Below are 24,393 nucleotides of genomic sequence, written 5' to 3'. Positions count from 1 at the left end.
ATGCAGCCCCTCATCCCTGCTCAGCGCTGGTCCTGGGGCCATGTGCATCCCCCCAAGGTGGGACGTGTGTGCTCCGGCTGCTGCCCATGCCAAGGAGTAGCAGCTTTGGGAGTGCCTGTTCACTCTGCAGGGAGCAGAGATGTCCTTTCCCCAGGGTGGTAGCTCCCAGGGGCCACAGAGCTGGTGGGCAGGGACAGGCGGTGGCGCAGACCACCCACATATTCGCACCAGCTCCTCGCATCTGCTCTGGCCCCAGTCCAATCCATCTTCCCTAGGACTCACGGCCGCCAGCCTGCCTGGGCCACACACAGCCCAGCTGGCCCGTGGCGAGTCAGCAGCAGCCACCGCACCAGCCAGGACTCCCGTGTGGCTCTGGCTTCCCAGCACGCTGCCGGTGGAGCTGAGCGCTCGGCTGAGCCCAGAGTGCCCAACAGCCACTGTGGCACTTGGGGGACTTCATGACTTCCCCCAGGGGTGCAGTTTGGGCCCCATTCCCAGCCTTGCAAGGGAAAATCCCTCCCCAGGCGGCTGTGGGGAAGTGGGAGGCTGCGTCCCCCTACCCCAGGGGCTGTGGTGGGACCCGGGAGCAGGAGAGGAGCCAGAGGAGCACTGTCTCCCCTCCCGAACAGGAGGGGAGGTGCAGAGCTGCTCTGCCTGAGGGCATCAGGACACCACAATTCAGGACAAGGGGCTCTGGAAGGAGCCTTTGCTGGAAAAGCTGAGGGTATGCGGGTACACAGTGCTGCTGGAGGGCACCGTGCCGGCTGTTTTCACCCCGAGTGCTCCAGCAGCGCAGCACACCTGCCTGTTCCTACCTGCTCAAGCCTTACCAGGGTTTGCAGAAATCCATGAGGAAAGTGCAGCCCTCTGTTTCCTCCAGAAACACCAAAAATGAGCGTCACGGGCCAGAGGACCTGCCTGCAGCCCCCCAGGCAGCCACCCCTGCCTCTGCGGAAAGTCACCATCACTAAACTACCACCAGACGACAGACAGGAGAGGCTCAGTTTAATTGGGAGCTTCCAGTTGTGCAACATACAAAGGATGACCAAAAGGGAGGACTGGGGCAATGACAAGGACCCTATTAAAAAAAATAGTAATGTAGATTTGAGAAAAATAAAAATTCAAGATTAACCCCAGCCCCGTACCATAAAAATCCTCTGCATATACAATGACTATTACTATATACATGTTTAAAAGTAAATGCCCACAGCCTGGAGTGCAAAGAGTAGCGCCATAGCTGTGCTTCATGGCAGGGGAATCCATAAAGTGTTTGGTTTTTAAATTAAAATATAAATAGAAGCGTACAACATGCCAAGAACTGAGTGGGTTACATCCTCCTCTGCACAAGGCCAGAGCAAGCAGGACCAGCCCCTGCCACTCACAGCTATAAACCTTCATGTGTCCGAAGTCCCAGCCCATCAGGTGGGACAGTCAGCCCAGCTTGGGCACGTCACTGCTACATCCCATTCTTCACCAGCTCATGGATCCCGTCCTCATCGATAATCAAAGGTGCACGAAACTCTCGGTCCTTCACGTACTTTTCCAGACCCTAAGGGAGGATGAAGCAGCTCATTAGTAACACACCACACATCATCTGCTCTGCTGGTCTGTTTAGCTGCTCACAGGTGGCTCTGGTCCCCTCCCACGCTAGTGGCTTGCAGGACACTGCCTCGAAAAGCTCCACAGTGAATTCAAGCTATGCTTCTGTGGCTTACCCCCTCCCTGGTCAGGGCTCCCCATGTGTGCCCCACCAGCCGCCCCACCCACCCGGTTCCTCTGTGACGGCACCCGAGCTCTGGAGAGCCAGTACTCACTTCTCCACCGTAGGAGATGAGGGGAGAAATTTCACACTGGATTGGCAGGTCATTTGCATCCTTCAAACTGCAGATTTAAAAAAAAAGCAAACCAACAACATAAAAGGAGGGTTATCCACATCCCGTTGGGGGATGCGGATGGGGTGCAGAGATCAGGGCAGCTGCCAGCCCACGCAGATCCCAACAGCACAGAGCTGCCCTGTGTTAGTCAAGCCTTGCGTGCTCTCCACAGAGGTGTGAGCTGAAGTTTAGATACCAGCAGCAACTGAAAGAGAGATTTATCTGCATCTTTAATGAGAATCTTGGTGCCTTGTAGCGCCTGTGCCCTGGACCACAGACCCCTGTGTTTGATGCTGCGTGCAAGCTAGTCACCCCTTGCTCCTCCTGCATCCTTAGGGTGATGAGAGATGCACTCACAGCACCTTCCTGTTTATCTGGTCACAACAGGTCTTTTTTTTTTGAAACACACTCCTTGCTCAAAGCACAACCTGAGGATACAGGCTAGGTCTGTCTGTTCACTGAGAAATACACCTCGCGGCACTGTCTGCTCCTCCTGCCTTTGCCTCTGAGATCAGCTGTCTCAGCTCCTCTGCTCTGCACGCAAGCCTAAGGTGGTGAGGACAATGGCAGTGCCAAACCGGTGCTGTTCCTGGGAACAGGACAGCAACACCGCCACAGAGGAGTCCTGACCCCACTCCTGCTGCCACCAGCCTCTGCAAGACCCCCTGGGATGCTCTGTGGATCTGATGGCATGTAAGGCTGGCCGGGGAGCACAGCCACATGGAGCTGATGAGGATCTATGGCAGCATCTTCATGTCTGCTCGCCATGGCGGCCAGAGCAATGCTCCCTTCACCCAGGTGGAAGCTCCTCCCTTCTGCCACACCCTCGGCTCGGCCCCCTCCCATCCCAGCTACAAGTAGCTAAAACCACTCTCCCATCCTAAGCCAGCCTTGCACTTGTGTTTGCCTTAGAGTCAGAATTGTTTCAATATAACAGTAAAAAAATTAAAAAAAGAATTGCCATTAACTGGCAATTATGGATAAACGCAGGCTAAAGTGCATCCTTTATCCAACATTATAACTAGCGTGATGGCCTTCTTAAACATCTGAAAACAGTTGGAGGCTTGAACTAAAAACCAAAGAGCCAAGGTATATCCACCAGAAAGCAGAAGACACAGCTTTTCCTGATGATGGGGAGAGATAGCAAGCTTGGTCTACCAAGTCATCGACACTCACCAGCTCTGCTTATCAGCCGCACAGATGTGCCCTGTGCCTACAGAAGGACACGCTGCTGTTACAGAAATCCCTTTAACACTTCTGTCAACTTTCCCATTTACTTCTGTTAACTTCCAAACACTGAGCCAGGGGCTTTCCCTGCTGTCACAGTCTGGATCTTCAAAACTCAAGAGCTGGAGTCAGAGCACAGCTGGCTGCCTGCACTGAGATTTGCACATGCTACATCAATGCCTGCTTGTCGTTTACTTAACATTTTAAATCCCATTTCAATCTGCTGGGACTCCTGGCCAACACCGGAAGAGGGCGGCTGTCTCCAGCTATGAGACCGGCTGAGATCAGCCCAGACTGTGCTGTGGCGTGAGGAACAGGGCACTGTCACCGAAGGGATGTGCCAGCATGTTTCACAACAGCGTCCCACCCAGCTGCCTCTGCAGAAAGGAGCCCTGGGGGGAGCAGATGCTGCTGTTGCCCGTCACCATGAGAAGCAGCACCCGCGGGTCCAGCAGTGAGACATGCCCCGCTCCCAGCATGCGGCCCCGAAACCCAGTCCCGTTAGTCAGTATGGGCGCCCGCTCACCAGCACGCACCCATTGCGGCCACCGCAGCCTGGCACGCTGCTTCGCCTGCAGCCCATTAGTACCTAAGCACAGCCCCGCCACCATGCATGTTGCACGGTATAGTTACTTGTCATTGACATCTGCTGGGGTGGCATCTGACCTTCCGTTTGTGACACTACGTGGGAATAAACATGGGTTAGCAAGGGTGGGGAAAAAAAAAAACCAAGCAAGACAAGTCTGGGGTTTGCTGTTCTATAAACAGGCGTGGCAGGCGGTCTTTCAGTCGAGGGATGCCACAAACCCAGCCTGGCTGCTGCACATATCTGCTGGTGTGCTTGGGCTCCCTCCCTGCACAGGCAACCTTGGCTGCGCAATGGAGACTCGCACGATTCAGTTCACAGGGGCTGAATCAAGAAAAGCTTCTGCTGACTGAGTGAGAGTCCCTCCTGCAGCCACCACCTGGCCCACACCTGGCTTTGCCCCACAGCCACCTGGGAGATGGGACCCATGGCTGGGGGCTCCAGCAGTGCTGATTTCAGGAGCGCTGAAATGGAGAAGGGCTGGGGACTGCCCAGTGCTTTATCACCAGCTCCAAAAGGATGCAGGAACAGCAACTCACCGAGGGATGGCAGGGATGCGTGTGCCGTTTTCGTCAACAAAGTGTCCTCCTGCATTGAGGACCCAGCAGTGGTGCAGGGACATCAAAGCATGTCGGGCTGTGGTGGGGTTGTCCTTGCCATTCTGGCTGTCTGCGTTCTTCAAGGGAGAAAATTCATCCTCACGCAGCACCTCATACACCACGAATTTCCTGGGGGTAACAGGGCACAGGAGGGTCAGGTTTGGGAAACATGGCCATTCCCTGTCACTTCAGCTTCTCCCATGCCAAGGTGGCTGAGCCAGGGCCACAGTCCCCCACAGCCTGCACCCATGGGCTGTAGGATCAGGAGATGCTCCTCTGGCCCAGAAGCAGGGCTCAGCCAAGCAAGAGGCACACAGCACCTGTCCTTCCCACTGCTCACATCCCTGCTCATCTCAGGACACAACTGTCCATTGCTGCTGAACAGCACAGGAGCCAGCATCCCATCCTGACCCGTGGCACCACCAGTGGGCACAGCCCCCACCATCCCCCTGAGACTTCCAGAACTGCTCGAGCAAGAGCCAGCAGCCTGCTCCCTGTAGAGAGAAAAAGGGCGTACTTAGAAAACTGGAAGATGTCAAAAACAAACTTTTCCATCTTGATTCCATTGGGCTTCTCAGGTTGGATCAGTTGCCCTGTAGTGATGTCCACATGTGGGATCTTCTTCTCAGCTACATGGTGCTGCAGCTGTGGTTCATAAGTGCTGCAATGGGCCAAGAAAGAGCCATCACTCACGAGAGCAAGGCACATCTCCAGCCCCCGGCTCAGACACGACTGTGGCAGGATGGTTGCTCTGCCTGGACCCCCAGCCACCCTGGTGCTCCTTCTCTGTCTGGCATGGCAGCAGCACCCTGGCAGGCCCTTACTTGACGACATCTTTGAGGAAGGCGGTGGTGAAGAAGTGATTGGCGATGTTGCCCGCATTGAAGAGCAGCCGCCCATCTGGGCCTCGTTTCTGGGCAGTGGCCAGAGAAATCTCACTGTACTCCACCACCTGGTAGACACCATCCACTCGGCACACCACGCCGACCGGCTCCGTGGGGTTCGTCTTCTCCACCACCTGCCCAAGAGAAGCACCATCAGGGAAAGGCCCCCAAAGCTTCACACTTCAGATACCTCCGCTTGTATCTAATAGCCCCCATGGAGATGTTCTCCCACACAGGAGAGCAGGGTTAAGGCAGGGATAGGAATGCTGGAGCCCTCTCCTCACAGGTGCTTTTGGTGACAGTGACCAGAGGAAAGCAAGATGGCAGGGTTGGGTGGCAGGGTGCCAGGCACACCCAGAGGCAGGATCTGGCACCAAGCCCGAATGTGGCTGGCAGAGGGCACAGGTATTTTTAGCACCCAGCTTGCATGTGAAAGCCAGCTTGCTGTGCACAAGTAGGAAGTTGCTGGCTCAGCACAATCATCCCCCCACACCTGACCTCTCTCTTCTTCCTCACACCCAACAACGCTTCCCTCTTGTCATGCCCCGCCCATAAAATCCCTAGCCATCAAAGCCACCATGATAACATGCAGGGACATAGGACTTTCTCCTTTCTCCACACTTCAGTGTATTTCCTCCTTCTCTCACCCGGGTCAGGAGGAGAAACTGCTTTCCCTTTCCTAGCCTGCTCTCCAGAAGCTTCAAGGTCAGCAAGTCCTCTCACCTATTTACCAGAGCCAAGCCCAACGCAAATACAAACACCCAGTCCCTTTGGCTGTTAATCCAGGCTTTAAGCAAAGCTTTGGGCATGCAATGTACTACCCATGAGACACAGGGCTGGGCTCAGCATTGGCTGCACCCATGGTGTCCTGATCTGGTGCCCAGGACGTCACAGCTGGGGACAGCTGGCAGCCTGTAGCAGGGATCCCAGCTGCCTACGGTCCCTGCAGCCGCCCAGAGTCTGGGTGGGAACCGGGCAGCTCCATGAGGCTTCCCAGCAGCTCTCAGCCCTGCACAAGGCAGGAGGGGAGCAGTGCCACGTAGGGGTCAGTGCCATCCCGTATCCCTGGGGATGACAGACCCAAGGGGCAGGTGAGAGTCTGGCACCACGTGCTACCCCACTAGCAAGCTCCTATGCTTAAATATCCTTCCTGGCTCCAGCAAGCCAGCAAAGGAAGGGCAAGGAGTCAGGGAAGCCAGGCAAGGAGAGGACAGATACCACCCTGCTCCAGGGAAGCAGTGCCTGCCTGCCCCTGAAACCATACCTTGGCCCCGCAGTCCGCTCCCTTCTCCAAGCAGAACCCGATGAACCTGGGGTCAGCCACCTTCACCAGGATGTTGTCCACGCAGTAGACATGGACACTCTGCACACCCCTTCGTTCCATGTCATCCACGATGCCGTGAGCCCCCAGGGCCCGGTACAGGCCCCCGTTACCATCTGGGGAGGAGGGTAAAAAAAGTGCTGAGGTCACAAGAAATCCTGGCTGTCCCGTTAGACACCCATGCTCATCTTCCTTCCCCACAGAGGCAGGGTGGAGGGTCCCCATTCCAGCCATACCCCACCCTGGTCCTCCTGCCAAGACAGACACCTCCCAGCTGCGTCACTTGTGGGCCACGTCAAGCTGCAAGACTACCCTATGCAGGCTTCAGCTCCAAAAGCTTGTCCTCAGCACACCTCACCTCCCCATCCCTCCTGCCAACCCCTGGTCACCAACCTGGTGCCATGGCAATCTTGCCCTTCTCCTCCAGCAGGATTTTCCCATCAAAGCCCAGGGCAGGCAGCATGCCCTGCTGGAAGAAGATGACATTTTCTTTCTTCAAACCAAAATAGCGATGCTTCAAGAAGAACTCCTTGGTGGACTCCATAGTCCGGCCGCTTGTCATGATGTACCTGCCACAGTGCAGAAGAGACCCAATGAGCAGGGAGGCATGGCAGGGTCTTGCACTCCTCATCCCAAATGTGAGGAACCACTTTGGCCTGTAAGACCCAGAAGCAGCTTCTTCCCCCTCTCCAGATGCTCAGAAGGATCTGACCCGCTGCGGTCCCACCTCTTTGGCAAGCCAGCAAAGGGCTTCATGCCTCCTTGCAACACACATCTCCATAACCCCACCACACCCTGTGCAGTGGGTGGGACACGCAGCTGAGGCAGCCAACTCCTGCTGTGACACCAACCTCTGGCTTGCAGCACCACCGCAGCCCCTGGCCTCCCAGATCCCACCTTGCACAGCTGCTGTCCCGTGCGGCAGGCTGGCCACGGGTGACATGACATTTGTTCCCAAGGGCTGTAGGGTTGAGCCTGACAACGTGGGATCTGCCAGTGCTGCCCTCCAGGCTTTGACCCATTAACTCCAACGGGCTATGGCCACGGCAATGGTGTCAAAACGGTCTATGTAGTTGGCCTGCTGACACCAACTACACTCCTTGATCCACCAAAGCCAACCAATGGAGCTTTGACCCAGCTAACATCAATGAGGCAACATCAACCTACAGACCCTTAACCCACCAACACCAATTGGGCTGATGCCAACAGGGTCCTGCCAATGCCAGCCCACAGGACCTTGATCCATCAACACCAACGACACCCCATACACCTTTTCCCAAAGCTACCCCAGTGGACTTTATCCCAACACAGCCCAGGGCAGGGTGCTCACCAGGGGATGTGGCAGGGGGTACCGTGCTGCTCCTCTGCCAGCTGCTGCAGCCGTTGCAGGCGCTGGGCCTGGAGATGAAAGAGGGTCTTGCGGGAGGGCAGCCCCACGTCGCACATGCCCTTGGGGTAGGGGACGCCGAGGCGGGTGCCCTGCCCGCCGGCCAGCAGCAACACAGCTACGCGGCTCCTCGCGATCTCCGCCAGCCCTGCGACGGGAGAGAACACACGTGTGGGACCCGCCGCGCCGGCCCCGGCCCCGGCCCCGCCGCCCCCCGCACCTACCGCGGCTCTCCCAGCGTGGCAGCAGCTCGCGGTCGCGGGAGGCGCTACCCAGCACGTCCCGCGGCACCGGCTCCATCCGCGCGTCCAGTCCCGCCGTCGTCCCGCTGCCGCCGTCCCCACGGGCGCGACGGAAGAAACGGTTGATCTCGGCCACGTCCATGTCGCGCAGCTCCGCCGCCAGCGCCCGCCGGGCCGCGCCGCCCAGCTCAGGCCAGAAGCGCAGCACGTGGCCCTGCCCGGCCGCCGCCAACCGCTGCCCCAGAGCCGCGGCCCCGTCCCCGGCCGCGTCCCCCGCTGCCGCCCCAGCCACCTCCATCCCGCCTGCCGCCGCGGGGGCACCGCGCCCCCGCCGCCCCTTTATAGCCCCCCGCCGCCGCGGGGCCGCCAATGGCAGGCGGTGGCGGCACGTCCCGCGCCCTCACTGGCTGCGGGGGGCGACGTCACCGCTCCACGCCACGTAGCGCCCGCCGCCCGCCCATGGGAGGAGCGGCCGCTGCGGCGGCGCGCGCGCCGGTGGCTGCCATGGCAACGGCCGCCACGTCAGCGCGCGGCCCCCGTGCTCCCGCGGCCGGGAAGGGGCCGGGCCGGTGCCCTCCGGGCGGGGAGCGGAGCGGAACGGGGCTTCCCGTAACAGCCACGCCCCGCCCAGCTGCTCCGCCCTGGCCCCGGGCGGGACGCGGGAGCCGCGGCCGCCGCCCGCCCCCGCAGCAGCTCCCCCAACCTCCGTCTCCCCCCGTGCAACAAGAGGGGAGGGGCGCTCGGCCAAAACAAAACAAAACAAAAAGGCAAAATCCACCCAAAAAAGGGCAGCAAGGCCTCTGCAAAGGAGCGCCGCTCTGGCTCCAGCCAGCCGCTCTCCAGGAGCGCTGCCGGGCTCAGCCCCAACACATGGACCGCAGAGATCCCTGGTCCCGTCATCAGCGTTTAGCAAAACCAGCAGGGGCTGCAGCCACAGCCCTGGTGACCCCGCCGGCTCCCCACCACCGTCACGGGCCGCAGAAAGTTGTGCAACTCACAGCATCTCCTGAGAGAGCATCCACGTCAGCCCAGGGGTGATCTTCCTCCAGCGGATGTCACTTCAGAAACCATCACGCCATTCCCCCCAGATGATGTCACCGTTAATCCCACCGGGATTTTCAGCCGCACTGGTAGGGCCGAGCAAGGGACGAGTGCACGATGCCAGTGCTGCCGTGGCTGGGGCACAGCCCTGTCCCACGAGATGGACACCCCGGTGCAGGGTGACAGAGAACTCGCTCAGCTACACTGCGTTTCGCCAGCGGCCCCCATAAGAAAAGCTACTGAATCACCGCTTCATACTGAAGCATCGTTTATTAATCACCTGTATCAAGCACACGTCTGCTCAGCAATGGTGCATGACGGGACACAAGAGTTGACATGGAACCTGAAGGGAGGCACGTGGCTACAGGATCCAGCACAGCGGGGGGGAATTCTGCTGAACCCCCTGGAAAGACAACCTGGGTGAAACACAGTGCTCAGGTGTTGTTAAGAGGCTGGAAACCAGCACGAATAAAATCCGGAATAGAACTAAGATTGAAGCTGACTTGTGCTTCAGCCAGTGATTTTAAAACCAATTACCCTCCTTGCATATAATAAATAGGTGGAAGTGCAAAGAACTTTCTCATTGCCCCAGATGTCAGTGGCAGAGGAAGGACAGCTATTCTTCGATTGGCAGTGAGATTTTGCATCAGATGAAGTATGAAACCCAGACACCACCAAGGAATAGCAGAGTGCCAACGTGTTTCCCATTCAACACACAAGCTTCAAGGGGACCCAGCCCCCTGGGCTGCCTCCTCCCGGGCAGGAGGGCTGGGTGCCTGCCCTGGCACCCCACTGGGGCAGCGCCAGTCCCCCTGCATCACTCCAGAGGCTTCATCTTCCATCCCATTCCTCCCCACAGCAGATGTCTCCCTCAAAAGCAGCCTACGGGTTTGCACATCTGTTGCCTAGCAAGGAAAACGCAGGTTGTTGCTCCACCTCGGGCTGTGTGGAGGGAGCCGGGTCAGCAGCACAGACCAAGAAACCCAGCAAGCATTCGAGCGGAAAGCCACAACACCCCCGCACCTCGAGTGGGCAGTAATTTGGAGACAAAAGCCAGGCCCACTCAGGCACACGCCACGACAGACACCTTGGATTGAATCACCATAAACACTTCAGATACAATCTAGAGTTAAGAAGCTCGCAGGTTTTAGCAGGGTTGAAACTTATGCCAAGCCACCAATAAATCACTGAAACACCAGAGCTTCAGCTTGAGAGAAAAAGGCTCTGAAGGCAGAAGGTGAGGGATAATGATAAAATGCTTCTGCTCTGAGGAGTTTCTAAACCTGCCTGTATCCCACAGCCCACAGAGGGAAGCGAGCGGCTGGATCCAGTGACAGGACAGAGATCAGCATCTTCAGCTCTTCCCAGGAAGAAAAGAAAAAACAAGCAGCTTTGGGGTTTTTGCCCAGCTCAGTTCCCAAGCCTGGCCAATGAGCATCTGGAGAGAAAATCTGGTGGCAGAAGTTTGCATCTTGAAATTTTATTTAGCTCCTATTGAAGAAGCTGAGTAATAGCCCAGCCAAACTCTGGTGGAACAGCTCTACCATGCTGCACAAACAGGTTGTAGCTCTTCTCTAAAGATTAATCCTGGCACAGCTCTATAATTGCAAATCCAAAGTGCAATTCTGACTAAAAGAGATATGCTTGAAAGGTGGCAGAGCAGCTCACAGTCCCAGACAAATGCATGTGAGAACTTAAATGCATTCAAGTTCTGCACCTGCACCATGAGATCTCCCTGTCCCAGCAGCGCTATAGGTGACAGACCCCACACGCTGTGTCCCCACGCAGGCTGGCACTCAGTGGGACAGGAGCTCTTGGCACACCCATAGCCAGCTTAATGCTGTGGACATGATGGCATTCAACGCAGGAATTTTTGAGACAAAGTGCTTTCACCACTGGTTCAGCCTGCCAGGAACAGCAACAACCCAGAGCTGAGAAGGTCAGTCAATACCTACCAATACTTAGAGTACTTTAAACACTGCTCTTCACACAGGAAAAACCCACAGCCAGTTGATCATCCAATTCCTCCCAGACACTACAGGTTTTTCACTGCAAGGATAATTAAATTAAAAGCAATGAACCACACACCCCATCTATGCCAAGCTGCTTTACAGCTATGTACACCAAAGTAGCATCACTCCCAGAAAAAGCCTGATCAGTGAATCAAACCTTAAAACTCATTGTGGGATTTTTTTTTTCCTGGAAAACCTACCAACCCAAAGGCAAGAAAAAAATTCAAAGAGATTGGTCCTTTCTGGAGAAGTTTGGGAAGGGCCATAGTAGTCAGCACTTTATACCAGCATAGAGAGAAACTCAGACTCATGAAATGCTACAGACATTGGATCTCCCAACACACCACACGTGCACACAGGGCAAAAATCAAGAGAAAATTTTAAGTGCAGGATTCCAGCAAGTCCAGCATCAGCAAGATGCAAAAAGTAAACTGCAAGGTAATTCAGGTCTTATTCTAAGGAAGGTCAGAAATGGTTCAGGCAGGCATTTCAACTGGAGGAAAGAATTCACGAGGGCTCTCCTCACTAAAACTGGTACCAGGGCTGCAAGCTAGAACATGCTGGTCCCCCTCTGTGTAGGGCTGTTCCCTGCTGTGGTCCCCAGGAGCAAAGTGCCCGCCCCTGGAAAACAGCCACCACCTACCCCATGCCCACAGCTGCTGAGAGAGCTTCTGCTTGAAGCCAGGTGAGCATTTGGCGGGTGAGCAGTGATGCTGCTTGCCCAGCTTGTTGTTGTTTTTTTTTTTCCAAAAGCACGTGGCTGTTGTCCCTGATGCTGGCAAAGCCCTTCTCCTGGCCAGCCAAGTCTGATGAACGAGCAAGCCCTTTCCATACAGGATCTCAGATTGCCTCAGGCCTTTTGTGTAACCTATGAAGGACCAAAAGTGTCAGTGCTTCTAAGCTACGAGTCTCGTGGGTTAATGCAAAACCAAAACACACAACACGGAAAAGCCAAGCGTGGGACCTAAGACAGACAAATATTGTTCTTTCTCTAGAAGACTCGCAGGGCAGGAGTCCTGCTGAGACACAAAGAATAGTGCGTGCTGTAGCACTCCTTTCCTAAAATATCACCTAAAGACGCTTGTGTATGACAGAATATTTGGCATCAGAGCTAGGGAGCATCAGTGCCAGCACAGGGTATATGCTAGAAACTCCACACAACAGGGTTTTCACATCACCTCAGGCTACAAAGTGCTTACAGGTGGTGTTGGGACCGAGGCTGGCACTGCTCCGAGGACACGTATCCACCACCAGTCCCTTTGCACCCCAGGCATACAAGCAAGTTCAGCTCACTGCAGGCAGCGTCACCTACACAGCCCAAGCCCAGCGTGCCACCGCTGCCAGCTCAGACGGTGGCTCTTCTTGGGTTGTGAGGCGGTGACAAGGGAACGCCGTAGGCTCAGCAGATCTAATTTCACTGCCTCTCTCTGCTTTATGTGATGTGAAGACTCAAAAGTCTTCCTGGTTTAATTTAGAGAGGATGGCATTTCTGTTTCTTTATTTACCATAGATATCAACAAAAGGCAGGGAAGCCTTCCTCCTCATCCTCTGCACTGGCGAAGAGCACGTGCATTATAAGAAAGCTTAACAAAGAAATTCTCCCTCCAAAGCAAAGTCAAGTGCTAAGGCCAAGTCTTTAAATGGTCTTACTTCAAGTCACTAAAAAGTGCTTGCCAAGATCTGCTGGGCCTCCCAGGCTCCCAACAAGCCACAGCTCCTGCCGCTCGAGCGCCCACCAGGGCAAAGCCACACACCCAGTGTAAACAGCAAGCACAACACACACACAAGCACACGCCGAAAGCCATCCCGGCCTCCTCCGCACATCACAAAGCAGCAGTAAAGGTTTCAAAGCCCAGTGAAGTCCTTTGCATCTCTCCTTCACAAATGACTCAGAAGCAGGGCTAGGAAGCTCTTTTGTACATTCAACTTGTAAAACACGTGAGGAAGAGGAGCAAGACAACTCTTCTGATTGTTGCTACTGCCTACAGCAAGTTTTGGTACAGATATCCTCTCTTATAGGCACTCAGTGGGTAAAACGTAGCCACAACGAACTTGCCATCAAAAATCTTTCCAGTCAGCATTTTTTGGGCAGCTTTGGAATCACCAGCATTTGCATATTCAACAAAGACCTGAAAGAGAGAGAGAGAAGAAACAGGACTTCCAGTGCAGCCAGTTACCTGCCCCCTCCCACCCCTGCAACTGGGAAACAGCTGCCAAACTAGTTTTTTCCCCTCTATCCTTGGTTGAGCCCAGAGCAGTGGAGCAAAGAAGCATGGAGCTGCATCTCTGAACCAGAATTTCATCCCTTGCTCCTCATTTCTAAGGGGTGCATATTTGGCACAGTAAGATGAAGTATGATGATGCTCTACATCCTCAATGCTTCCTCTCCCCTTCCCTCCCATATTCCACCTCCCCTGCTAAAGCGGTTTGGGGACCTCCCAGGTTAGGCAGCCTTACATAACCAGGAAGGAACCTGTGCTGTCCTTCAAGACAACCAGCTATTTTTAGCACTGTCATCAGCCAGGAGATCTCTGGGAGCTGAGCAGCAGTTCTGCAGCACACAGAGCGTACATGGAAATACGCAGCCTCTTCCCTCCATTCACTTACTTGGCCTTTACCAGGATTCTCCTTTGGAATAAGCAAGGAAACCACCGGTCCGTATTTCTGACACTCCTCTCTTATGTCTTCCAGGATATCTGAAAAAGGAAAGAGCTGGTTGTCTTTCACTTCGCAAACTAGGATGAGCTAAGAAACAAACAGAGGCCAGATGAACACATCAAGAACACCCAGTCATCATATAGCTTTTTCCTCACAATTTAAAATAAACAATCGAGAAGTGCCACAGCAGAAGCTGACACTGATGAATGGCCGAATAACGAGACAAAGTGTCTGAACTGAGGCTCCAGAACAGACCTGCAGGCAGTGAATCCCCAACAGCATGGACAGTGCTTTTCCTTGGACACAAAGTCTGGTCTTCCAGTAGCTAAAATATTTGGGATTTGTGAGTGCTATTTTTTTGTTATGGCACCTGGAGGAGGGGAACTCAAGCAGCTGCCACAAACCCTTATTTGTGTGAGCAGAACCCAGCCTTTCCAACACATATCCCCAGAGCTCTCTAGCTGTTGCCACTCACATGGATTTGAGAGCAAGGAGAAATGCAAATTCCACCGACATGTCTTGCCACCTACCATGTATAGTTTTTGCTACAGTTTAAGAACTCCAGTGAGATATTTCATTCTCTGCTGAGATCTTGGATAAGTTCACTACCAAACTTTTAAGGATCTCTGCTAGTGGGCTCCAGAGTCCTGCACATGTCCAGCAGGAGCTCAGAGCCACAAACATTCTGTAAGACGACATTGCTATATGGGAATTGCATGACTTGCACCAACCTTCATATTCTTCTTCGCACTGCAGAGAAGCATCACTTAGAACATTTAGCAGCCTCAGCACAGGCGTGGGGAGCATCACCAAATCTTCAATATGGGGAGCTGTTTGACACCCACAGAATGAAAGAAAAGAAATCAAAGTCCAAAGGAGCAAGAAAACAGGAAGTTGACTCAATATGCACTATCATACACAAGCGCTTACTCCTCTTTGCAGTACAGTTTTGCTTATCTCCAATATTACCTGCATTTACAGCCTGTATTCTCACTGTTTCCAACCTATCTTCACCTGTGCACCGAGAGACTCTCCCAAAGGGTTCAGTGTACTCTGCAATTACACTGAGGACAGCACCTGAAACTGCTTTAAAAATCACAAAGCTAGCAGAAATTTAGACTGGAGTTATATCTACTTAGCTCAGATTCAGAAGTTGATGTGACCTCAAGAGCTATGCCAGTTGAGCAAACTGTGCCACGTATGGAGATACAAGAAGATGAAAGAACTACTCTGCAACCTGCCTCTCCTGTTACTGCTACCAGATAAGCTGAAAACAGGCTAGTCAGCTTCTGTAACTCCCATTGTCAAGCTATACTAAGGCATAAACCTTAGCTTTCTCTAGGACATCTTCCAGTTCTTCCCTAAACACCATTTAAACCCTCCCCCTCTCAAAATCCAACTGCAATACACTGTTTTTAAGACTGCCATACACTCTTGCAACAGAAATGGCGAAAACTACTTAGTTACTTAAACAAGGCAGTGCTATAGAATAAGGCATGGCCACACGGTGGGTGAGCAATGATCTTGTGAACAACTTCAGAGAAGCAGAAATAAAGCCCCCTGACATGAGGTACTTGGCTCCAGAAAACAGGCAGCTCCAGGACAGCGTGGAACAGCGTTGCATGGACACTACTGTGGAAGAAGGAAACAGTCAAGGTGGACAGACTAACACCAAACTAAGAGAGTCACGTCTGAGAGGACACCCAGACCTCTAGAAACTCAAAGCAGCAGGGACAATGTCACTTCTCCAAAGTGACATCAATTTAAGATCTGGGAGCCCAACCTGCAGTACTTGGTGAATGTTAGTGTTTTTATTTGTACTGGCATCTACAGCAGCTGAACACAATAGCGGAACCTCACAGTTATCCCACTTGACAGCAAGAGAGGAGAGAGAAAAGGGAAGAAATGGCTCCAGTTCTCCAGTCTGTGCTTTCTGACTACATTTGCAAAGATCGCAGGCTATGATTTCCTTGCAAATACTTTTCCAAGCTAAGAACAAGCTGAGAGAGCTGTCATCTCTTCCAGGCACAGACGGATATAGATTTCATAATGCAAGAAGAGATCGTAGGTAAGCACACGTTATAAATCTCCTCCTGCCTGACATGGAAGAGTCCTTATGAAAAGCTCAGATGAAAGGCCTTATCAGTCTAGACGATGCCCAGACAGCACTCAGGGACAGCCCTTCGAAGAAAGGTGTGGCACTCAGATAACCAGGCGTGTTCAGCTCCGAGTGAACCTCTGGGACCATTCTTCCATAGGAGTGTTGGCAACCAAGAGACAACACCAGATGAACAGGGGTCTGAAAAAACATTTAAGTGTCACCTCGGTCTTATATGCTGCCCCTTTCATTCAAGTAAGTCTGTCCTTCATTTCACATGCATTTTTTCAGAGAGGGAGACAAACCAATCCCTAGGACTCGGAGTCACCTGGACTTTCTGTAATCAATAGACAAATGCATTTCTTGCAATACCCTTCTGCCCCAGGAGGAACTTGCTGCCCAGCCCTTCTGCTCCTCTTCAAAGGGTCAAGTGATACCAACCACACTGGCAGCACAGAGCGCTGCAGCCTGCCACGAGCTCCAGAAAGAAGCTGATGAACTGGAAAGTCAAGATTTAGCTGCAAATGACAAGGAAAGCCATTCTCAGCTGCCTTTGCTCTAAACAGAACTACCCTGCCCAAGTGAAAGGCAATGAGAGATCATTTTCTGACTTCTAGGAAAGCAATACTAAATGCTTCTTTGTGTAGACAAGCTTATGTACAAGTTTGGCAAAGAAGAGAACCAGCGACTTAGGAAAACTGAAGCTGTTGTCTAAACTTGTAGCACTAACCACAGAAGCACCTTCCTAGATACAGTTAGAGGTCTGTGTGTTTAGGACTAGACCAGAAAGCATTGCCAACATGCTATTCCCTCTGCTCTAAAGCAATACTGGCTGCAGGGTTCAGTTCCTTCCATGGAAGGTGGCTTTGATTACAACAGTCCCTGTTTCTGAGATGCAAGAGAAGTTTTGAAAACAGGAACAAGTTTGTTACCTTTGCCTAACACACAGGAAAGCCAGTATCTTGACATTACCTCAAGAGGCAATACTTAACCTTCACTGCAAAGTACACCAAGCAGCATGAGAAAAGCAGGACTGAGATTCAAGGGAAAATGCTAGCCCAGCCAGAAGCTGGATGCCTGAAGCATTAGTTTATGCTGCAGAAAAGCTGGACACAGAGCTCTTTGCTGGCATTCTTGAAAGCAGACAAGCTCTGGAGAATGCTGCCATGCTACTTTTGGAACAGAAAACAGGGAGGGCTATGAGCCTAAACAGGGCGGTCTCAGCCCATCCCTGGCTGACAGCCTGCAACATACATGAGGAGTCCCTGGAGAAACACCACCATTTTATTAAATTGAAGAGAAAGTGCCAGATCAAAGCGACAGTGACATCTGTCTGTGACCTGCCACACAGGCACCAGAAGAGGTAGGCCAGGCACTGCAAAAACAGGCTCACGCCACGAGAACCCACTGCGACTATTTGACTTGTGCAGAGGAGGCAGCAGCAGATGCCACCACCAGGCACTGCCTTTGTTGTTCACGTTCCCAGCTGCTTGAACTCGGAAACTCTGGGCATAAGAAAACCCATCCACCTACTATAAATAGCAGGACGCTCTTCAAAAGACCCTTAACAGTCACAATATTAGGTAAGTACGTTGGTTATTTCAGTCCCCTCAGATGAATGCTGCTGCAAATACATTCTTAATCAGTTTGATCTGGGCAGAATTTGCTGAGAATCCAACCAGGGAAAGGCAACAGTCTGTGGGGTGAGAGGGGCAGAGCAGCACTGAGAGCACAGGCATTGCTCCAATCTGCCTGCTGTGGTACTGCAGAGGGCTCAGGAGCACCGCAAAAAGCGACACAGCGGCAGCAAGGCAAGAACCAGAAACAACATAATTTAAGTGCACTCAGTGCTGCTTCCAGAATGTGCTAGGAAATCCGTGAGCAAGGGAGATGTGCACAGCTTACCGAAGGGAATGCTGAAGAACGGGCTGCATAAAGCCTTCTCAGCAGAGGCTCGCTTTCCTTGGTCACAATGAAGCATGCTGGAAGAGAAGGGACACCTTGATGCTCTTGCAAGTGACATTCCTGCATTGACAAATCCAACTCAGGCTGGAAGCCAGTACAGAGGAATACCACATCTTTGGAGTGCTTATGGTACAAAGAGAACGGTGAGAAGCACAGAATCACAGCTAAAGCACACCTGAAGGATCCCTTGAAAACATTTAGGGTTCATGGTACAGTAGGATTTCCTTCTCAATGTCTCTCAGCATCAAATGATGGAAGTGGCTCACTCACAAGTTCACAAGGAACACGGCACGTTTCAGCTCCACCTCCCCAGGCCACTCAGCCCATGTCTCAGGCATGCAGCCTCATGAAAGTGATCACACTCCAAGGGGCTCCCACATATTTCCACAAATGGGATTCAAAGCAGCTAATAGCCCAGGGCTTGCCTGAGAACATCCTCTACTCAGCTTTAGCAGTGATTCCTGATGCTATTTCTGTCAAGTTCTGTCCTCATTCACTCTGTAGCCTCAGAGCAGAGTCACAGGACAGCAAAAATAATCCCCTCAGGAGATTTCTCAGGAGAGAGCTGCACAAGTACATTTGAATCTTGACAGCAGTGGAGAAGCAGCACTGTCTGCCCTTTTGGACAATACCGCTCTAAAACAGCAAAGTCTCCGGTTTTCTCCAAAGATAAATTCACTGGCAGGAAGTGCAAAGCATCAAAACACCAAACTACGAACATCACAACTGATATTCTTTATGTGCTTACTCCAAACTGTGCCAAAATCAGAGGAGCTGAAGCATGTCTGCTAGTGGCTGCACTTGCTACTAGCACAGTGGCAGAGATATTTTTTTAAAAAAGAAAAATAAAGTGTTAGGTGCAGGCTCTAAGTTACCAAGAGCAGGGCATAAGGCTTTACAGAGTGCATCTTTAAGCAATGGTTAGTAAACACGATAGGATACCTTTTGATAAGGTCTCTGAGGTGATAAGCTGGAATGGCTGAATTAACCACCCCTTCACTGGCAAATATGCGATCAATGATGGCAGAACTGTTTGTCTAAAAAGAAAAATAAACAGTGCTTAGGGAGGAAAAAAAAAAAACCAAACAACCACCAATGCAAAGCTTGCAATACCCCATTATTTTCTGGACTGAGAGGCAGAGGGCTCTGGTACTGTGGAATTTTGTGAGAGGTCTCCAATGCTGAAGTCTCACATGTTAAAGCAGCAGACCCACATCAGACAAAGTTTGTCTCATTTGCCTACGCAAAAGCTGGAAATTTCCATGAGCAGGCAAATTTGCTGTTACTGTGGATGTTATGATGCTGAAAAGATACTCTTACTGGAAAAGGGAACACGAACCAAAATTATTTCATACAGAACAGAGGACAAAGTCAGGCTCCAGGCTCACAACACAGATCCTTTCTCCTGTTTTCTCAGGATACAGACTTATGAGAAGATCCCCAAATTAGAGCTAGCGTTAGACTAAAACCAGCAAATAATTCCTCTGTCATTGTGTTACTGAACTAGCTGGCAGACGTCAGCCATCCATTCTGTTCTTCCTTCTGTGCCACATTACAGCCAGCACATCTCACCTCCCAGATCTTGGCACAACATGGGCTCCAAACAGACTCCTGGAGCCCTCAGCAACCTGAACACAAGCAGCATTCAGACATGCCAGTCCCACAGGCTAGGCAGGTATTTAAGGCTCTGGAACCTTAATCCTCAAGGCAACAGGATCAGAGAAACATCCTGGAAACCCTCTCTAGTTGCCAGGCGCTAGCTCACAAATCTGGATTACAAACAAGAAGCAGAAGGACCTGTTTGGTGCAAGCAAAAATGCCCGCATCAGCTCTCACTCACCTTCCATTCCTGAGATTGGACTGTATGTTTCAGTTTCATTCCTGAGAACATTTCCAGTAAAACAATTCCCAGACTCCACAGATCCACAGCAGAGGTACACTCCGTCTCACTCGGGAGCCCTGCCTGCGCCAGGCAGTTCTGCAGTTCTGCCTCTGGAGCCCGATACCCGTCTGTTTGAATATATTTCACATCCTATGGAAGATCAAACACACAGAAAGAGTTAATTTTCCAGATTCAGGTTCTCCATCTATCCTTAAATCAGTTCACAGACATCCTTCCAAATGGGTCACCAAAACACAATTGCTAAATTGACAGAAAGCATTGTACAGCCAGTTGTGTTAGGCAGGGAGTTCAACTCCCTACATGGCTGCATTGGTGAGGAAAACAGCAAGACTGTTAGGAAGAGAAAACATCTCCCAGCAAAACAGGAGGCATCCCACTAACATCTGATCTCTCTGAATGACAGTTCTGCTGGGAGGAAGAGGCTGGATGTCACCACGGATGTTAACCTCTCATAGAAGTTTCAGGATAAGGGTCAAATACCTACAATAAGCTGCTGAGAGTACAAACAGCCCAGTCAGAACAGTGAGGATCTCCAACAGCTTCCATTACTCAAGTATTGATGTTCTCTGGAACAAAGTGTTACAAGAACAAAGCAGGCACCTAACACTCAGACAAGGAAATCGTCAAAGGCGCTTCCTACGCGCCTCTTCCTTTTCCCCCTTGCAGCCAGAAGTGCTGCAGCAATTGACACCTGCCCAGCTGCTGCGGCTGGCAGAGACAAAGAAAATGCCCACATGCTGCCTGTTTAAACAAAAACAGGAAATCATAGACTCACACAAGTGCTGGCCGGAGGGGCTGCTCTGAAGGTCTCCAGTCCAGCTTCCTGCTCACAGCCAAGACCTGATCCGTCACCTGTGGCTTTGTCTGGCCTAAGACAAGCCACATGCTGGGTCTTTTTAACATGGGAGGGCTTGTTCTAGACACACTGATGTGACTCAAGGAATGACAGAAGAACATGCAAGTCTGCTTCCTGGCTAAGGCATAGGATTGAGAATTCTTGCCAGGGGAATATATTCAAACCAAAATCACCTAGTTCTCTGACTGAAAATAAAGTTTACAAGAGACATTTCCAGGCAACAGAGATCAAAGTATTTAATGAACTTAAAAAAAAAAAAAAAGATACACAAATTGCTCATCAGTGTCCCTGTTCCTATCAGCAAAGAATAGAACCTCTCACATGGCAAAACCAGATGTTTAATAGACCCACCAAACAACATTTAGAGAGAAAAAAAAATGCCATGGCCAATGTCACCAGCAAAAATAGCGAGATGTAATTTCACTCCTACCATCTAGACCATTTTGAGAGATTTAAGTCACTTAAGACCTTGCTCTATGTACAGCCATTCGCTGTTAAAACAGTAATGGCAGGAAAAGTTATGCATGGATAAGCTCAGCAGTGTTGTCACACATAAAATTAGTAGTCTTGGCTCAGATAAGGAAATCATACACGTATGCTGCTGGTCTGGGCAGGGGCAGTGAGGGGAAGATGATACCTGGTGCACATCCAAAGCGGGGTCAGAAGGTTCACACCACCAGTGTATTTCTGAGAATGGGCAAAGGAAACTTAGCCCAAAGCAAGCAGATTGGAAGGAACCACAGAAAGAAATAAAAAAACCTGATGAACTGTTATGAGGCAACTCACAGAGCAAGCAGCAAAACATTAAAAAAATATCTGCATTAGACACAGGACACCAGCAGAATGTTTTCTGCTGATAGACAGCAACAGATTACCAGCACAAACCAGCATTCAGCCAAGAATGTGGGAGAACAACAACATAGAGGAGTTAAGAAGTAAAAATATTAAAAACAGCTCCTGTACCAAAGAATTCAAAGATAGGTAAACCAGTAAAAAAAGTATATTAATTTAAAACTGCTACATGAGAAATTAATAGAGACAAGCCAAGACAATGCCTACACAGAAAACTCATAGCGCATTTACTAGACTTACTGACCATCACACAGTGAATAAAGGCCAATTTGCTAAGAGGCTACCTGATGAAAAAAGCTTTACTGATACTCCCCCCACAGGTGGTCACTGAGAGAGGGAGGGGTGAAAGGAAGCTCTAACAAGACAAAAGTAGAACCTCCTGAGACTCTTTGCTTTCATCAGAGGCCATGGACAAGAATAAAAAGGGCAAGGACAAACTTACAAAACCTAGTATCACCAAAACAAAAAGTGACAGCACGAAGAGGGAGGGAAAGCCCAGCAAATTGGAAAAGCTGGAGAACAGACAGAGATCTGGATGTTGCAGTAAAGAATAGACACTGCCTGCACACAACTAGTGTGTGGGCTTTTGTCAAGACAATGATATGGGAAAGAGACATCCAGACTTCCTGAGAAAAGGAAGCTGCTGAAGACAGGATGAAAGTAAAGACAAACACAAGAACACTGCCAGAGATAATGCGATTGACCAGGCAGGCTGACAGTGAAGCCTGGACTACTAATACATATGATAAGGGATGACAAAAGGAAATTTTGAGGAACTAGGTGCTCCCACTTGCCTGACCATATGAAAACTAGCAAACTCTCCAGGAAGATGAGACACTGCTTTTTACAGTGCATCATTAACTTTGGAATTCATGGTCATGTGTAGCACAAAGGCTAAGATATCAAGAGAAGCCAGAGATATGCAAGGAGAATGGCAACACAAGCTTCTGTTTCTGGGGCCAGATGACATTTTAGCCTTTTGCAGGAAACCCTCAGCACCAGCTCAGCTACTACTATGATCAGGTCACATTGATTTCTACTCTCATGAGGCCCAAAGCATCACAAACCCACACAACTCAACACAGAGCCAAATTCTTGAGAACAGCACATTCCAAACCTGATTGCCCTCTTTGAAGCTAAGTCCAAAGTCAATGAGCTTAAAGCACTCCTCCTCTGCACTCCACAGGATGTTGCGTGGCTTGAGGTCTGCATGTACGTAGCCTTTGTGGTGCAGGAACGCCAGGGCTTCAAGAACGTCTCGGGCGCAGTGCTGGATCATCCACATGGAGCAGCCCTGGTTGCTGGAGTGCAGCAGCAGCTCGGACACACTGATGTCCAGCAGCTCAAGCAGAAGACAGCGAGATGGGCCATTCGCAGAGTAGTGGTTGGTGAACACACCATACAGTGTCACTACGGTGAGACACAGTAACAAGCAATTACATGGTCATCATTCTCCACTGCTTTCTACTACTGCCCAGAAGACCACAAAAGCTGCAGGAGGCAGCTCATCTGTTTTACAAGGCATGATTTTCAGAGAGATGGAGAAACAAACTTCAGAAGGAAGCAGCAAGGGAAAACCAGCCACATCACCCCTATGGGTTTTAGAGGACTAAAGCAACAGGGCTGGGTGCCCCTGCTCAGAACAGTCTCTGGGACATGGACAAGCAGGTCCTGGTGGGTAAAACAGGTGTAGTACCACTATTTTTGGGCCACATCAATCTCTTCCTGTGACAAACCTAGCACAGTGGGAAACAGACCTCTGTCTGGGTGCCGGGGTACATTACAACGCTGATAAAAACAACAACCAAAAAATCAGCATTGGGAGAATCCCAGGACTTCCAGTAGCCACCCCTAAGGTACAGGCTTCCTCCCTCCCAGAGCCCATTCCCACCCCCGCAGGCAGCCCAGGGCTCCTGTCAGGACAGGCAGGCTGGTGGGCGGCCATGGCCCCGCAGGCCAGGGCGGCTGGGGTAGCCCTGCCCAGAAGAGGATTTGGGGGTGCCCTGCTTGCAGTGACCTGGGCTGCCTTCCCAAAGAGTGACGCTCACTGCCCCAGGGCAGGGCTGGGGCACCCAGGAGCCTGCGCCGAGGGGGTACCAGGGAGCACCACCGCAGGGATGCCGCTTTGGGGTGCCCAGGGGTGCCAATCCAAGGGGCACATTGGTCTGGGGTCCCTAGCCCTGCCTGTGGGGGTCAGTTGGGAGGCGAGGGAACCCATAACCCCAAAGGAGCTGGGAACACCCCTGACTGGTTGGGGGCCCTTTCCAGGTTGTGAGGCAAGGGGGTTTGAGATACCAGTTTGCCCTGGGAGGGAAATGGGGGGTGAGGTAGGGGGTGCCCAGGCGGGGGAAGGCCCGGGGGTGCCTGCGGGGGGAGGCCCGGGGGTGCCGCGGCGCCGTTACCGATGTTCCGGTGTCCGCGGAGCTGCTCGAGCGCGGCGCGCTCCTTGCGGAACCCGTACTCAGCGCAGTCGGCGGCGGGCGGGCGGGCGCCGGGGCGGCGAGCGGGACCGGGCCGCGGCGGGGGCGGCACGAACTCCTTCACGGCGCCGGGGGGGGCCCGCGGGTCCCCGCAGCAGCGCACCCGGTAGACGGAGGCCGAGGAGCCGCTGCCCAGCGGCGCCTGCACCTCCCACAGGCGGCCCAGCGCCTCCAGCAGCGGCGCCGCGCCCCACACGCAGCCCGACATGGCGCCGTCCCGCCTCACATCGCCCCCCCGCCACTCCCGCTGCCCCGCCGCTGCCGCGCCGCCAGCAACGGCCCGGCCACCGGCCGCCGCCGCGCTCCGGCCGCCATGACACCGGAAACGGGGCGTGGCGGGGATGGCAGGGCCCGGAGGCTCCGCCCCCCGCGAGGCCGGACCGGGATTCGCGGCCCGTCCCTTCGCAG

At 52.4% G+C, this 24,393-nt stretch overlaps 2 protein-coding genes across 3 annotated transcripts; both read right to left on the bottom strand.

Moving 5' to 3' along the window:
* Nucleotides 1-988: 988 nt before the first annotated feature.
* On the bottom strand, nucleotides 989-8,464 carry UAP1 (UDP-N-acetylglucosamine pyrophosphorylase 1). Of its 2 annotated transcripts, XM_065072308.1 has the most exons (10): nucleotides 8,103-8,464; nucleotides 7,822-8,026; nucleotides 6,885-7,060; nucleotides 6,435-6,607; nucleotides 5,111-5,304; nucleotides 4,804-4,947; nucleotides 4,227-4,415; nucleotides 3,735-3,782; nucleotides 1,815-1,881; nucleotides 989-1,549 (listed from the first exon to the last, which is right to left on the bottom strand). In XM_065072308.1, the coding sequence occupies exons 1-10, from the start codon at nucleotides 8,416-8,418 to the stop codon at nucleotides 1,457-1,459; spliced, it is 1,605 nt and encodes a 534-aa protein (XP_064928380.1). In that variant the 5' UTR covers nucleotides 8,419-8,464; the 3' UTR covers nucleotides 989-1,456. The 2 variants fall into 2 exon arrangements, with proteins under 2 accessions (XP_064928380.1, XP_064928381.1); XM_065072309.1 differs by lacking the exon at nucleotides 3,735-3,782 and having other exon boundaries at nucleotides 8,103-8,463.
* A 948-nt stretch (nucleotides 8,465-9,412) lies between these two features.
* Nucleotides 9,413-24,314, bottom strand: UHMK1 (U2AF homology motif kinase 1). The gene is made up of 8 exons (XM_065072310.1): nucleotides 23,908-24,314; nucleotides 22,623-22,915; nucleotides 19,735-19,926; nucleotides 18,837-18,931; nucleotides 17,835-17,911; nucleotides 14,563-14,661; nucleotides 13,781-13,869; nucleotides 9,413-13,302 (listed from the first exon to the last, which is right to left on the bottom strand). The coding sequence occupies exons 1-8, from the start codon at nucleotides 24,191-24,193 to the stop codon at nucleotides 13,156-13,158; spliced, it is 1,278 nt and encodes a 425-aa protein (XP_064928382.1). The 5' UTR covers nucleotides 24,194-24,314; the 3' UTR covers nucleotides 9,413-13,155.
* Between the last annotated feature and the right edge of the window lie 79 nt (nucleotides 24,315-24,393).

The sequence above is a fragment of the Columba livia genome, chromosome 8, assembly GCF_036013475.1.
Source record: "Columba livia isolate bColLiv1 breed racing homer chromosome 8, bColLiv1.pat.W.v2, whole genome shotgun sequence".
Taxonomy (NCBI): Eukaryota; Metazoa; Chordata; class Aves; order Columbiformes; family Columbidae; genus Columba; species Columba livia.
Note: the sequence above shows the minus strand (reverse complement) of the source record. Positions and strands in the feature narration are given on the sequence as shown.

Bases quoted from the DNA above. Each gene is read 5' to 3' on its own strand.
- UAP1 (XM_065072308.1), bottom strand. From the start codon at position 8,418: ATGGAGGTGGCTGGGGCGGCAGCGGGGGACGCGGCCGGGGACGGGGCC. The intron at 7,061-7,821 runs GTGAGCACCCTG...GCACTGTGGCAG, and splicing joins ACCCCCTGCCACATCCCCTG to GTACATCATGACAAGCGGCC. The intron at 5,305-6,434 runs GTATGGTTTCAG...TCTCTTGGGCAG, and splicing joins GAGCGGACTGCGGGGCCAAG to GTGGTGGAGAAGACGAACCC.
- UHMK1 (XM_065072310.1), bottom strand. From the start codon at position 24,193: ATGTCGGGCTGCGTGTGGGGCGCGGCGCCGCTGCTGGAGGCGCTGGGC. The intron at 19,927-22,622 runs GTTTGGAATGTG...GATCTTCCATAG, and splicing joins GCTTCAAAGAGGGCAATCAG to GATGTGAAATATATTCAAAC. The intron at 18,932-19,734 runs GTGAGTGAGAGC...TTTTCTTTTTAG, and splicing joins TCCAATCTCAGGAATGGAAG to ACAAACAGTTCTGCCATCAT.